This window comes from Calonectris borealis, chromosome 1, assembly GCF_964195595.1.
Source record: "Calonectris borealis chromosome 1, bCalBor7.hap1.2, whole genome shotgun sequence".
Classification (NCBI taxonomy): domain Eukaryota; kingdom Metazoa; phylum Chordata; class Aves; order Procellariiformes; family Procellariidae; genus Calonectris; species Calonectris borealis.
Window position 1 is genome coordinate 145,256,378 of NC_134312.1, and position 12,457 is coordinate 145,268,834.

Consider the following 12,457-nt stretch of genomic DNA (forward strand, 5'->3'; position numbering starts at 1 on the left):
CGAACACAGTGGCCAGAGCAGCAGGGGAAGACAGTCTTTATGCCAGCTGTAGCATCTGTGGTTTTTTATAAAGGAAACCATTCAGGCAATGACTAGCCAATTTTATCTATGCTGCTTCCACTTACATGAGATTTAATTTCTACCTCTACCAGTAGTCACCTTTTGTAGTTGTTGTTGTGCCTGGAAATCTCTTAAACTTACTTGGTTTGCATTTTTTTAATTTGGAGGCATGCTTCTGGAGAACAAACTCTGTTTTCTGGAAGGCTGATTTTTCCTGGATTGTTGCATGGCTTGGGTCTATAGAGCCACTGCTGCCCCCATCAGTTGAGGGATATCCCCAATGGTTTTTGGACTGGGTTGGATTGGGTCTTTTAACTAGGGTGCAGTGGGAGATTTGGGATTGGAAAACAGTTCATTTGGGATAAATTAAATCCATATCTCTCTTATAGTGAACTTCCACGTTTCTGCTCAGCTATTTTCCTAAAAACCCTTTACCTTTTATAAAACAGGCTCTTGACACAGATTTGTCGAGTCCATAGCCTGTGTTTTGATAACTCACTTTTATAAAGCTGTGGCAAAAAAGTACTGGCTGTGTCCGCCAAGTCTCTTTCTGCTTGATTCAGGAGTTTGGAGGTAGGAGATGTACAGGATTGTCAACCTCAGTGCGAGCAGTGAATGATACACCATTGTACTGGCGGTTACAGATGTGCTGACAACTTACAGTTCCCCTGGCAGATTTGGGGATGAGTGTATTTCTATTGAGAGGGGATGGATTTGGTTACAAGCAGTCCTGCCGAAGGGAAATACTGTTTTTTCTTCTGTTTTCAAAGAGCTGCTCAGTTCCTGCGGAAAATGGCAGATCCTCAGTCCATTCAAGAATCACAGAACCTCTCCATGTTCCTTGCCAACCACAACAAGATAACACAAGTAAGCTTTAATTGTCTTTCTGCAAAATATCTAATGCTTTACAAAACTATTAAAATAAAACTCTTCCAATTTGGTAGTAATGGTTGTTCCCCTGGGAGTATGACTAGTTGACAAATACCCTTTTCTTCTTTTTTTCCAGTCTTTACAGCAGCAATTGGAGGTGATTGTTGGCTATGAAGAACTGCTTGCAGATATTGTAAATTTGTGTGTGGACTACTATGAGAACAAAATGTACCTAACACCCAGTGAGAAACATATGCTTTTGAAAGTAAGTTTCTTTCTGGTACAAAATTAAAAAAGAATTGTTCAGGCAGGACCCGGATGTCTGAATTGCTGTTCTTTTTTGTTTTGCTTTTTTTTTTAAAAAAAAATGAACCAGAGTAACCAAATAACTCAAATTATTCCTTTTTTTTTCCTCTCCATTGTGTTTTTATTATATTGCATGCTAAATCTATTTAGAAAGTTTCTAATCTATTTTTGTTTTTCATAAATTGAAGTTATCTATTTTTGTTTTTCATAAATTGAAGTTGACCCAATTGAACTGCAGCCTTGCTAGAAAACCAGTTCTACGGAATTGTGTTTCTATCAAGTATGACAACAGAAAGGAACTACTAAGTTTTATTTTTAGATATGTGGCAAGTTTGTATAAAAAGCTTTTGGCGGTGAGGCTGTGTATCAAAGATTTCAGGGAACAAGTATCTTAAAATTAGGATTAGTAATTAGGTACGTTTAGTTAGCTGGAATATGTACATGTAATAAGAGAGTGCTGGGCAATATGAAGTGTGGTTGATCTTATCAGCTGCATGTCTTGCAGTGGAAGAAAAGGTATGGGCTCAGAACTGAAAATTTGCCTCATGACAAATATTTTGAGTCACTTTACTGACTCTGTTTATTAGGACCAAATGGAAGCATCCTGAAACAATACATGAGCTCTAGAACATTTGCGTCCTGTCTGCAGGGATGTCCAACATGTCATTTGTATTTAGGCCTTTTGTTCGGTAAATGCATGCTTAGAACACATTAAGTGGCTAGTGCTCAGCTCCTGCTATTGTAAATACTGAATTATAACTTCATGTTAATGAATAACTTGGACAAAATGTAATTAGATTTTTTTTTGGATGCTTCTGAGCTCTTGTGTGTATAATTCAGAGATAGGCTGAAAGCCATAAAAAGCAATAGCTCAGAGATGTTAGATCTAAAATTCTGTTACAGATCAGTTTGCACATACAGAATTTTAATAAAATGGAAGTGAAAAAAAACCTGTCTAAAAATAGCCAGACTCTAGTTTCAGTGAGATTTTTTTGTATGCTAAACCTTTATACAAACAAGTAGCATTTTTTAAAGATAACTGATCGGGCTAATGTTAATGCAAAAACTACCAATATACATATAATAAAAGAATACTACTGAAATATATGTATTTGAAAATACATTCTATCTGGAGGAGGGTGGGTGTTTCAGGACTGTGTTTTTTTAAATATTACTTTTTTTTTAATGATATGAAGAATAGTCTTACTGCAGCAGGTTTTTACCTCTGAGGTCCTTTTGCGGAGAGGTTTGGTTTTTTATTTTTCAGGTTATGGGCTTTGGATTGTACCTGATGGATGGAAGTGTCAGTAACATCTATAAGCTGGATGCAAAGAAAAGGATAAATTTAGCCAAGATAGATAAGTTCTTTAAGGTTAGTTAAGATGTGATCTTAATATGAGATTTTAAAGGTAATTCCCCTTGCATTTTAAATATAATTAAAGAAAATAAAGATCACTTTGGACTATAATATGGGTGAATAATGGTTTCCTTTCAGTAAGATTTGTGTTTAATAATTTATCTAATCTGATTTATTCCCTGTGTACAGCAGTTGCAGGTTGTCCCACTGTTTGGTGACATGCAGATTGAACTTGCAAGATACATTAAGACCAGTGCCCATTATGAGGAAAATAAATCCAGGTAAAGGGGAGAAGGAAACAAAGAAGGGAGAGTCTGGGCTGGGGAAAGTCAGACCCTTGGAGTATATTTTCATAATCATCCATTAGTCTGTGGTAATTACTTTAACAGGATTTTCACTTTGGTCTGCTTTTTGGTGTGGGTATTTCACTGTTAATGTACTACATGTAATAGATACAACTAAAGAAACAAGTTGTTTAAAGACCTTTCTGTGGTGCTGAGCTCATTCTTGCATCTGTGACGTTTCTTATCACCTGGGCTGGAGGAAATGAATTTTATCTTACACTAATTTCATTTTTATTTTTTCCTTTAAATATGAAACTTTCTTTAAAAGAAATGAAGGATTTTACTAAGCAAGGTGAGCAGTGCATGGGTAAATAGGCATGTGTATATTGTATATGGAGCAGCAACTTAGCTTGTCTCCCCCCTCTTTTTTTTTTGGCTAGGTGTGCAGCACAGCAAAATAGCTGGAAAATGCAGCCAGTTTTTACATAAATGGTTCCATGGTTTATGGTTATTGCTTTGTTTTAGTGAACGTTTCCATGCTCCTCCAAGACCTTCCCTCCATGCAGTTACATGAATTTAGAATGTAGTGCTTTGCATTTTAATTCCTGCAGAAAAAACACATAACCTGCATGTAATTGCTAAGAGAAAATCAAAAGCAGTGGGCCTACTGAGCTACTAAAAATATGAGGCTACTTAACATGACATTCTTGGTAGCATGTCTTTTGTGTCCCTCTTGATAACATATTGATAGTATTTCATAATGCCTTTTTTTTATAGTTGAGAGCATACTGTAGGCTCTTCATAGTTAAACAAGAATAACGAAAAGCAGTCTGAAGGTAGCTAGATGTATCTTGCAGCCTATACCTATACTTCTGCCCTGCCTTTCAATACTTTTTGGTCCTGTGCCAAGTGTATGCTCCTGAAGAGAGATGCTGGTTTGTATTCATAGCAGTAGCCTTTAAAAAATACAGAAAAGAAAAGAAAAAAGTTTTTTTAAAGACTTGGAGGAAGTGCTGTTTGAACTCAGAAAGGCAATCCATTCACTAATGATTTTGCAGGGTCAGAGGTAGAGGTGTGAGGACAAGAAAGGCCTCAAATAGAGGAGAAGGAAGATTTTTTTTAAAAAGTGGTTCTTTCTTTGCAGTATTAGTTGTACTGTTTATTGCCTAAACTGATTTAGGTGAGTTTTTTTTGTCATCTGAAACAGATGGACATGCACGTCTTCCAGCAGCAGTCCCCAATACAATATATGTGAGCAGATGATCCAAATCAGAGAAGACCATATGCGTTTCATATCAGAACTGGCTCGTTACAGCAACAGTGAGGTATGTGGGATTAGAGCTATTCATGTAAATTTCACATCACTGATTAACAGTCTTTGTTAAATATCTGAAGAGCAGGTAAACCTCAGGCTAGGTAAATGACAAAGCTTGACCACCTGAATCAAGAAAAGCTGGATGCAGGGCTAGTACCCAGTCTCTGCATGATATTTACACTATTTAAACTTAAAATAATGATACATCATACAAACGGTGGTATTTTTCTGCTTATCTATCTATCTATCTATCTATCTAGGATATATATCCTAGAACTTCTGGCATGTCTCTTTTGGAGTAGGTTGTCTAGCCCTTACTCCAAATGGGTGCTCATAGTAGTTTAAATGAAACTAAGTTAACAGATTAGCTAACAAAAAAAAAAAAAAAAAAGAAATGTACATGTATACACACATGTATATAGAACGTATAACATATATAATTAGTGTCTTGAATTCATCCGCAACAATATTTTGGTGATTAGGGATACCAGTGGTTACCATCATTTGACCAAAAATCTGTGAGGTTTAACTATGTAAGTCTCTGGAAGCAAAAGCTGATATTAATGCAGGTGTTGGTACATGATGCTGTTCTAATGCTTAAAAGAAATCTATGTAGGAATTTGGCTATGGATGCTGGATACAGCATGTTCTGATGTGGGTTTGGTTTTTTTTTGTTGTTGTTTAATACTGTTCTAGGTGGTGACTGGGTCTGGTCGACAGGAAGCTCAAAAAACAGATGCGGAGTATCGGAAGCTCTTTGATCTCTCTCTCCAAGGCCTGCAGCTTCTCTCCCAGTGGAGTGCACATGTCATGGAAGTGGTATGTTATCTGGGGAATAAAACCGGATGAAAAAGAGGCGGTTTGTGCGGTTGGACAGGCTTTGCTTCAGTGGAACGAAGAATGTGTGTTGCGTTTTGTTCCCTTAATTCCCCTCTTCCTTCTTCCTTCACTCCTTTTCTCATCCTGCTCCAAACCACATTCTCGGAGGAAGGCACATGAAGTTCTGAGAGGCTAGGAGTAATGTTGCTGCTTTGAAGATCCAGTAGCATGTACCATCTCATACAGTACATTCAACTTGTTATATTTAATGGATAGGTGATCACCTGTGAGCCTTGACCAGATGTTTTTATGTTGCTCTTGATACATACATTTTGTAGACTAAGACTTCATTATTTTCCTCTAAACGTTGTTTAAAATTATATGCCGTTAGAAATATCCATACCAACATGCAGTCACACAGGAGGTGATAGAACAGCTTCAACTGGCTATGTTTAGACATTATCGCTTAGTAAATTGAAGCATGTAAGGTCTTAACCAAAGACACAAAAATGAATGGAAAGGCTCCACTGGCTTTAGATTAGGCCTTTAGTCAAAAGGAAAGTAAATGTGGGGAAAGGAGAATTTGAGAGGAGATGAGGGAGGGGAAATAAAGAACCTGCAGAGTTGTTTCTCTATATTTTAATAATTTATTTTAAAAACAGATGCCAGTTAGAAAAGTGACTGTGTTTTTTCCAACAAGAAACTGCTTAAGGCAGAAACTGAAGAGGAGGATGCAGGAGTCCTTTTTATGCTGCAGACGCTTAGATAAAAGCTGCATGTCTTACCTGCACCAAAGCATGTTCTAGGAAGGGTTGAAGCAGATGGCGTATTGTATGAGAGAAGCCAGACTTGCTCCTGCTCTGCCTCTGATGGCTGAGGGAGCATCAAGCCATTTGCACTGTGTGAGTCCACTGCGGTCACAGTGGGCATAGCTAGAGACCCAGTTTTCTTTCTCTTCTGTATTTTTAACTGCCTCTTTTGAAAGCCAGTAGATGAGTCATGCTTTTTCCTGTATTATCCTATTCCTCTTTAAATCAACAGTGTATTTTATGGTGAAAATCTTGTTCTCCTTTTCCCCTCCCTAAGAGAGGTTGCTGTCATCAATTTCTGGCCGCTGCAACTCCCAGACTTGCTCCCTTTATTTCTGTCATTGCAAATTGCTGCATTCAGACTCTTTCTTCACAGTGACAATCTTCCTATTTTTTTTATCTCTATAGAAATTATATTTTATTATCTCTCTGTAGAAAGTCTCTCGTTCTTAGCTCTGTTTTTATCCTCCCAGTTCCAGAGTAAACTTTCTTTGAGGACCACAGCAGTTTTTTTTGCCTATTATCACTGCTTTTCTTTGTCTTTCTGATTTGTATGGATTCCCTTGAGTACTTCATGTAAGTTTGTGTTCACTTTCTCGCTGTCCTTCTACTGAGAATTTATTCTGATCTGGAGTATGCTACTCATTTACCTGTCTTTTGCATTCACTCAGTATCCATGAACCTTGTTACATGCATCATGTTCAGATAAAAAATTTCAGCATACATTTGATGTCCAACTTAACCCTGTGAACTTAATGCCCCCAAAATACTTAATCTTTGTTTAATAATTTCCCCAGTGTCCTCTTTGTAGCACTTAGGTTGCGGGGTATGATGCTATTCTTTGCCATAGGTAAATTGGTGCAAATATTAATCCATTATAGTAGGCAAATTTATATTGCTCTGTAATCTAACACTTATGCAAAGATAATATCAACCAGACCTTACTATTCGCTGAACTCAAACTGTGAGAAAATTGTATTTGAATGTGACTAGGATTTTTCACTAGATGTACCCTGATGGATGTTAGATTGGCCTGACACTGCTCAGGAACACGTTGAGCTGTGTTTGCAGTGACTGAAAAGGCAGTATTTAAGAGAAATGCATGCTGTGCAGATGATATTGTCACAGATAATACAGCTATTTCCACACCTTTAATCCTAGTAAACATAAAAAAAAACCCAAAAAACAAAACCAAAAACCTGTAGTTTTCCAGTTGTCTTTTGAATTCTGAATGTGAATATTTGGCCAAATTGGAAGCTCCTCTTTTTGTGTGTGGGTGTGATGGATTTTTTTATTATGCTCTGAGGTCTCTCTGTGTTTCTGGTGCCTGAAGTGGAGAAGAAACTTTTGCCTATGCTAGCATTTAGTCAGTAGAAAATACCCTGAAGTGCATTACCTGCTGAGTGTAAATTGCATTTTTTGAGCTAATACAGGATCGCTGGCTTTCAAGAAAATTTGTTAGGCAAATTATTGTTTGGCATTTCCATTAGATAGTAATTTCAGAATTTATGCAGGTTTTGAGAATAGTACCAAATACTGTTTTTCAAATTCTTGAAAACACTCGAATATTTCCTAAAGTATGTTATTTGTGTCCAGCTATGTTTTGTGTTTCTCAGGCCTTTTTTCTCCCTCCCCCCATCTTTTTTTCTCCCTGTTCTGCTGTGTGAACTGCAGTATTCCTGGAAGCTGGTACACCCAACTGACAAATATTCTAATAAAGATTGTCCTGACAATGCAGAAGAGTATGAAAGAGCAACAAGATACAATTATACTAGTGAGGAGAAATTTGCTTTGGTTGAGGTAAGATAATTTTTTTTACAAGGATTTTCCAAAGATAAATTCTATACAAAGGAGAACATTCTTCATAAGCATTTTCTTGCCCAGTGCAAAAAGACAGCATGCCCTGTGTTGACTCTGAAAGAGCATGTTTTCCTCCATTCATTCTGTAGGAGGAGCACAGGAAAACTATCCTTTATCTTTTGGAACTTTATCATTTTCTGTATTTAAAAAAGGGCCTTTTGAACAATTATACAAACAAAATAAGAAAAATACACAATTTTTCTTTTCTTGCAGGTGATTGCCATGATCAAAGGTCTTCAGGTGCTGATGGGAAGGATGGAAAGTGTTTTCAATCATGCCATTCGCCATACCATTTATGCAGCTCTTCAAGATTTTGCCCAGGTCACGCTTAGAGAGCCGTTAAGACAAGCCATTAAAAAGAAGAAAAACGTCATTCAGAGGTAATATTCTTGTTTTCATCTTCTCTTGTGTTCTTTCCCCTAAATCTTACTAAATTTGTTCCAGAATTGCAAAGCTGTTAAATTTTGTCTCTTTAAGTCTGTACTGCCCTACTAGTCTGTCTGGTATTCAAAGCTAGCTTGGTTGAATATGTATTGGCAGTTGAAGAAGTCTGAAGGGTGGACTGAAAAAGGAATGGCTGCCAACATGGCTACAGTAAGAGTCCAGGCTGTCTTGAGCCACTTAGGACTACGCAGGAAGCCTTGCATTGCCTATAGTTTATTTTTATTTTAAGGAAAGATAAGTACTGTAATGTTGAAAGCAAGACTAGTATTTTTATTTTGAAGAAAGGTGTAACTGTCCGCCTTCTTTATGATTCCAGTGTTTCCTCTCCCTGTGTCTCATGTTTACATCCCACCCCATAGTCTTATCTCTGCCCCCTTAGCATCCTGCCTTCTTTCTCAGCTTCTGCTGCTATTGACTTATTCACCTTACACTTCTCTTCCGAGTGCTCTGTCTGCCCACGCCGATTGGTGGCATTTCCCCTCCTTATTTTTTTGTCCCTAATTGTTTGCTGTTAATCTTGACTTGTTTACCATTTGCTTACTCCCACGTTTCATTGCAAAGCTCTTAGAGGTGAAAGTCTTTGGCTAATTAGGCTATTGCTAAATGCTCTGACTGCCACAAAAATACCATCGTAAGCTAAAAATAAACAGATTACTCGAAATTACCAAGTTTGCAGGGAGAGTCTTTTTGTCCCAGGGACTTTCATGCAATAAGGAACTATTACTTTCATACCTGCTCGGATCTGGGAGGAGGCATTTGATTGATCATTCAGCACGCCACAGGATGTGGCAGGCTGTGTTTCTGACAAGTTTCTGAAGTCCAGTTCAGTATTTGGAGTTAGAAGTATAAGACTGTTTGTATAAATTCCAGCTGAATTCTGGAGTTCTGCTGGAAACAGGAATTCTACTGTTTCTTTTCATTTCAAGGCCGAATCGTCTCTCTTTAGTTTGGTTAATAATCTACTTTGGTTTGATTGAATAATCTGCTTTTTGTGGTTCAGGAGAACAAAATGGCTTGATGTGCTTGCTAAGGATCCCAGAGGCGGGTTCTTTACAAGTGACTTTTGTCTCTGGTGAACCAGTTTCAGAGGTCAGCTTTCTTCTGACAGAGGAGAAGGGCTCTGGACTATCCTTTTTGATAAACAGCGATTGTTTTGTGGATGTGGCATTCTTGAAGCTGTTGGCGAAATTGTTTGTGGTTGCTATGAGTTTGCCCGAGCTCCCGAATGCTGTTGCAAAGTTTCTGGGCTTGTGGAAGAATGCTTAAAAAAGTAAAATGATCTCCTCAATGCGCTTGGATGCATGCCGGTCTGAAGTGGTGTGAATTGTGTTCAGTGTTTTGCAGGCCATCAGAAAGACAGTCTGTGACTGGGAGGCTGGTCACGAGCCGTTCAATGACCCAGCTCTACGGGGAGAGAAGGACCCCAAAAGTGGTTTTGACATCAAGGTCCCAAGGCGTGCAGTGGGACCCTCCAGCACTCAGGTATTTTCCTGTCTGGTGGTTGTGATATCTGTCAGCAATTACTGCATGAAATGTTTTCTCTCTGGCCTGAACTATTTAAAAATTGCAGGGTTTTTTGTTTTTTTTTTAATGTTCAAAATCTACTCTGATTAGATTTATATTTACAAAATTATATATACTTAACCAAAATCCTCTGTCTGGGTTGCTGTCACTTTCTACTCTGATGCATAATTTTTCCAAGTGTTCAGTCTCTTTAATTTGACTTACTGGGAAGAAATACTTTCTCACTGAGCTCCTAATATTATTTAAATAATATTTTTGAACTATTTGAATTATTTCTTGACTGACTCCCATCTCTGGTGTGGCTGGTGGATTTTTTTTTTTTTTTTGCTAAATCCCATTATTCAATATATGTCTATGTAGTTTTAAAATATAAATGATTGCCTGTAAAATATGGGAGAGTATTTGACTTCTGACAAGATCCCTCTTACTGTTCAAGTAATGAATGATAAAACTGCTCCCTAAAATCTATTTAATCTGCTGCTGCCCCTAAAACAAGAGGTATTTCAAGTGTTTTTTCTGTGATAGTCATTGAAATCCCGTACCTAGATGTTCATTCTTGTTACCTCCATATAATTCTCTTTTTTTATTTTCTTTGTGAATTTGTTTGGAGAGTGTATGATCTGGTATTCATAGCTCATCTGAGAAAATGAGGTACTGAGCACTTGGGGTAAAAATTGGAGGCAACTGTGGTTTGTAAATAGAATATTTTAATCTGTGAGGAAGAGAGTATGTACGAATAATAATCTTGGGTAATAAAAAGTTGCTTAAATTGTGCTAAGATGGGTTTAATAAAAATTTTGTTTTGGGAATGGGAAAAAACTGTTTTGTTTTCTAATTTTCTGGGTGCAAAAAATCAAATATCACCACCAGTGTGCTTCTCCTGTGCTTGGTATGTTTAAGGGCTTTGTTTCACTGGCTGCAACAGGCTGTTTAGAGTACACGGTTCGGTCTGCTTTTTCTGCTCTTGGGCTGGCACACTTGTCTGTCTCAGCTGACAGGAGGAAGGGAGGTCAAATATATCGATTTTTAGATAGATTTTTCTCAATTTCATGCAGTTCTAAAATGGCTATATATGAACTGGTGACACTTGGAAATCTTTGTGAAATCATTTGAGAAGCTAATGGCTCCCTAAGCATCCTCTGAAGTGAACGGGAGCTTTTCCCTTCGCTTGAGGGAGCACCAGATTGCAGTGATTATTCTGAACGAAGAAACCTTTCTGTATGTCCTCCTCTGCATGCTTACTGTGCCGCTTTTCATTTTTAACAAACTAACACATTTTCTCTGCTTCTGTTTCCCCTTCCTTATTTACCCGTGTGTTTTTATTAACGGATTCTCTCTCCCCTGCCTGCCCCTGTCTGTTGGTTTTTAGCTCTACATGGTTCGCACTATGACAGAGTCCTTAAACTCTGCTGAGCTGTTGAAGCAGCTCAAGTCTCTGGGATTGGAAAAGCTATTGCATGTGACACACAAGTTTCTGAGGCAGTCCTACATCTATCCGCCTCTTTTAAACTTTGGTGGTAAGACATTACTTATTACTTTTACTTCTGTGGTGATGTGAACTGTTCCACTGCAAATGGTCTGCTGCTGAGTGTCAGTGGAGGTCCCTTGGCATGGGTAGGCATTCGTGCTGGTGCGTAGGCTAGCGTTGCATCTGTTCCTCTCGCCTGAAAGGCTTTTACCCGCACAGTGTCAGTTTTCAATTTGAAGTGGAGCAGTCGCTTACTGATAGTAATTCTCAGTGTTGCTCAACTAATGTACCATATGTATTTTCCTTTTTCCCCCCCTTTCCACCACAATTGTTTCCTTTAATGATACAGCTTTACATGGTGAGAACTATGTTAGAGTCCCTCATTGCTGACAAAAGTGGTTCCAAGAAAACCTTGAGAAGTAGCCTTGAGGGGCCCACCATATTGGACATAGAAAAATTCCATCGCGAGTCTTTCTTCTACACTCATTTGATAAATTTCAGTGGTAAGATATGTAGATGATCAGTGTCCAGCTTAGCATGTCCTAACACCTCTAACACGACCTGGAAAATGTTTCCGATTGCCTAAGCCAACTTACCTTTGGTTTATTTATCAAAAGCCTTGGTCTGACCAAACTTTTTCTGAGACATGATATTCAGTATTGTGGTGGGATTTTTATTTTGACTTGTTATACGTTTGTTTATAATGCATCAAATTCCATATTGTTACCTCCCTTTTCTATTTTTTTAATGTACGTTTTTATATAAACAAGGGACAGATAAGTCTATTGAAATTTTAAAAAGGAAGTAGTTTTTGTGTTTTGGGTTTTTGGGGGTTTTTCAGTTTTGTTTTAAGTACAGAGGAAACAAATTCTCTGTGGTGGTAAATTTGATGTCATTTCACTACTCTTACTATTCAGTTAATTGTAATCGGAAACATGCTGTCCTAAAGAATTCACCTACTGACATTGAATGTATCTAGTCTTTGTCATCATCATGCTGTGTTGTCTTTCATTTTTTGTTTTGCTACTGGACTCCTTTACCCTCAGAGAAGGGGGAGCCTGTTGATGTCAGTCTTAATGCTACTGGGGAACAGCACTTCAAAAGGCCTTCCCAAGATCTAAATGTAAAGAGTTAATTCCCATTTTGGTTCTCAGGCCTCCTGCAAAAGGCGGCTTGTGCCAAGTGTTTTCTGGAGAGGTGGGAAGCACACCTCCACATCCTTGACAGCGGCCTTAGAAACTTTTTGTTTTAATCCCTCCTTCATGTGTCTGTCTGTCATTTCCTGCCCATCTAATCGACGTGTGGAGCGATTCAGTCTTCCAGAAGGAGAGATGGTATTGG

General features: G+C 38.1%; 1 protein-coding gene across 7 annotated transcripts in view; it reads left to right on the plus strand.

Annotated features, from left to right (window-relative positions):
* The window catches only part of CYFIP1 (cytoplasmic FMR1 interacting protein 1), an 87,155-nt gene that overhangs the window by 31,690 nt on the left and 43,008 nt on the right, over positions 1 to 12,457 (plus strand). For 4 of the 7 annotated variants that reach the window (XM_075134675.1, XM_075134658.1, XM_075134666.1 and 1 more), the window contains 10 exons: positions 831 to 927; positions 1,067 to 1,195; positions 2,504 to 2,608; positions 2,783 to 2,874; positions 4,085 to 4,202; positions 4,889 to 5,011; positions 7,495 to 7,620; positions 7,894 to 8,060; positions 9,459 to 9,606; positions 11,466 to 11,619. In XM_075134675.1, coding sequence (XP_074990776.1) covers positions 831 to 927; positions 1,067 to 1,195; positions 2,504 to 2,608; positions 2,783 to 2,874; positions 4,085 to 4,202; positions 4,889 to 5,011; positions 7,495 to 7,620; positions 7,894 to 8,060; positions 9,459 to 9,606; positions 11,466 to 11,619 — 1,259 coding nt within the window. Of the gene's footprint in view, positions 1 to 830; positions 928 to 1,066; positions 1,196 to 2,503; positions 2,609 to 2,782; positions 2,875 to 4,084; positions 4,203 to 4,888; positions 5,012 to 7,494; positions 7,621 to 7,893; positions 8,061 to 9,458; positions 9,607 to 11,017; positions 11,166 to 11,465; positions 11,620 to 12,457 lie in introns of those variants that run through there. The other 3 variants (XM_075134685.1, XM_075134694.1, XM_075134699.1) reach the window with 3 other exon arrangements.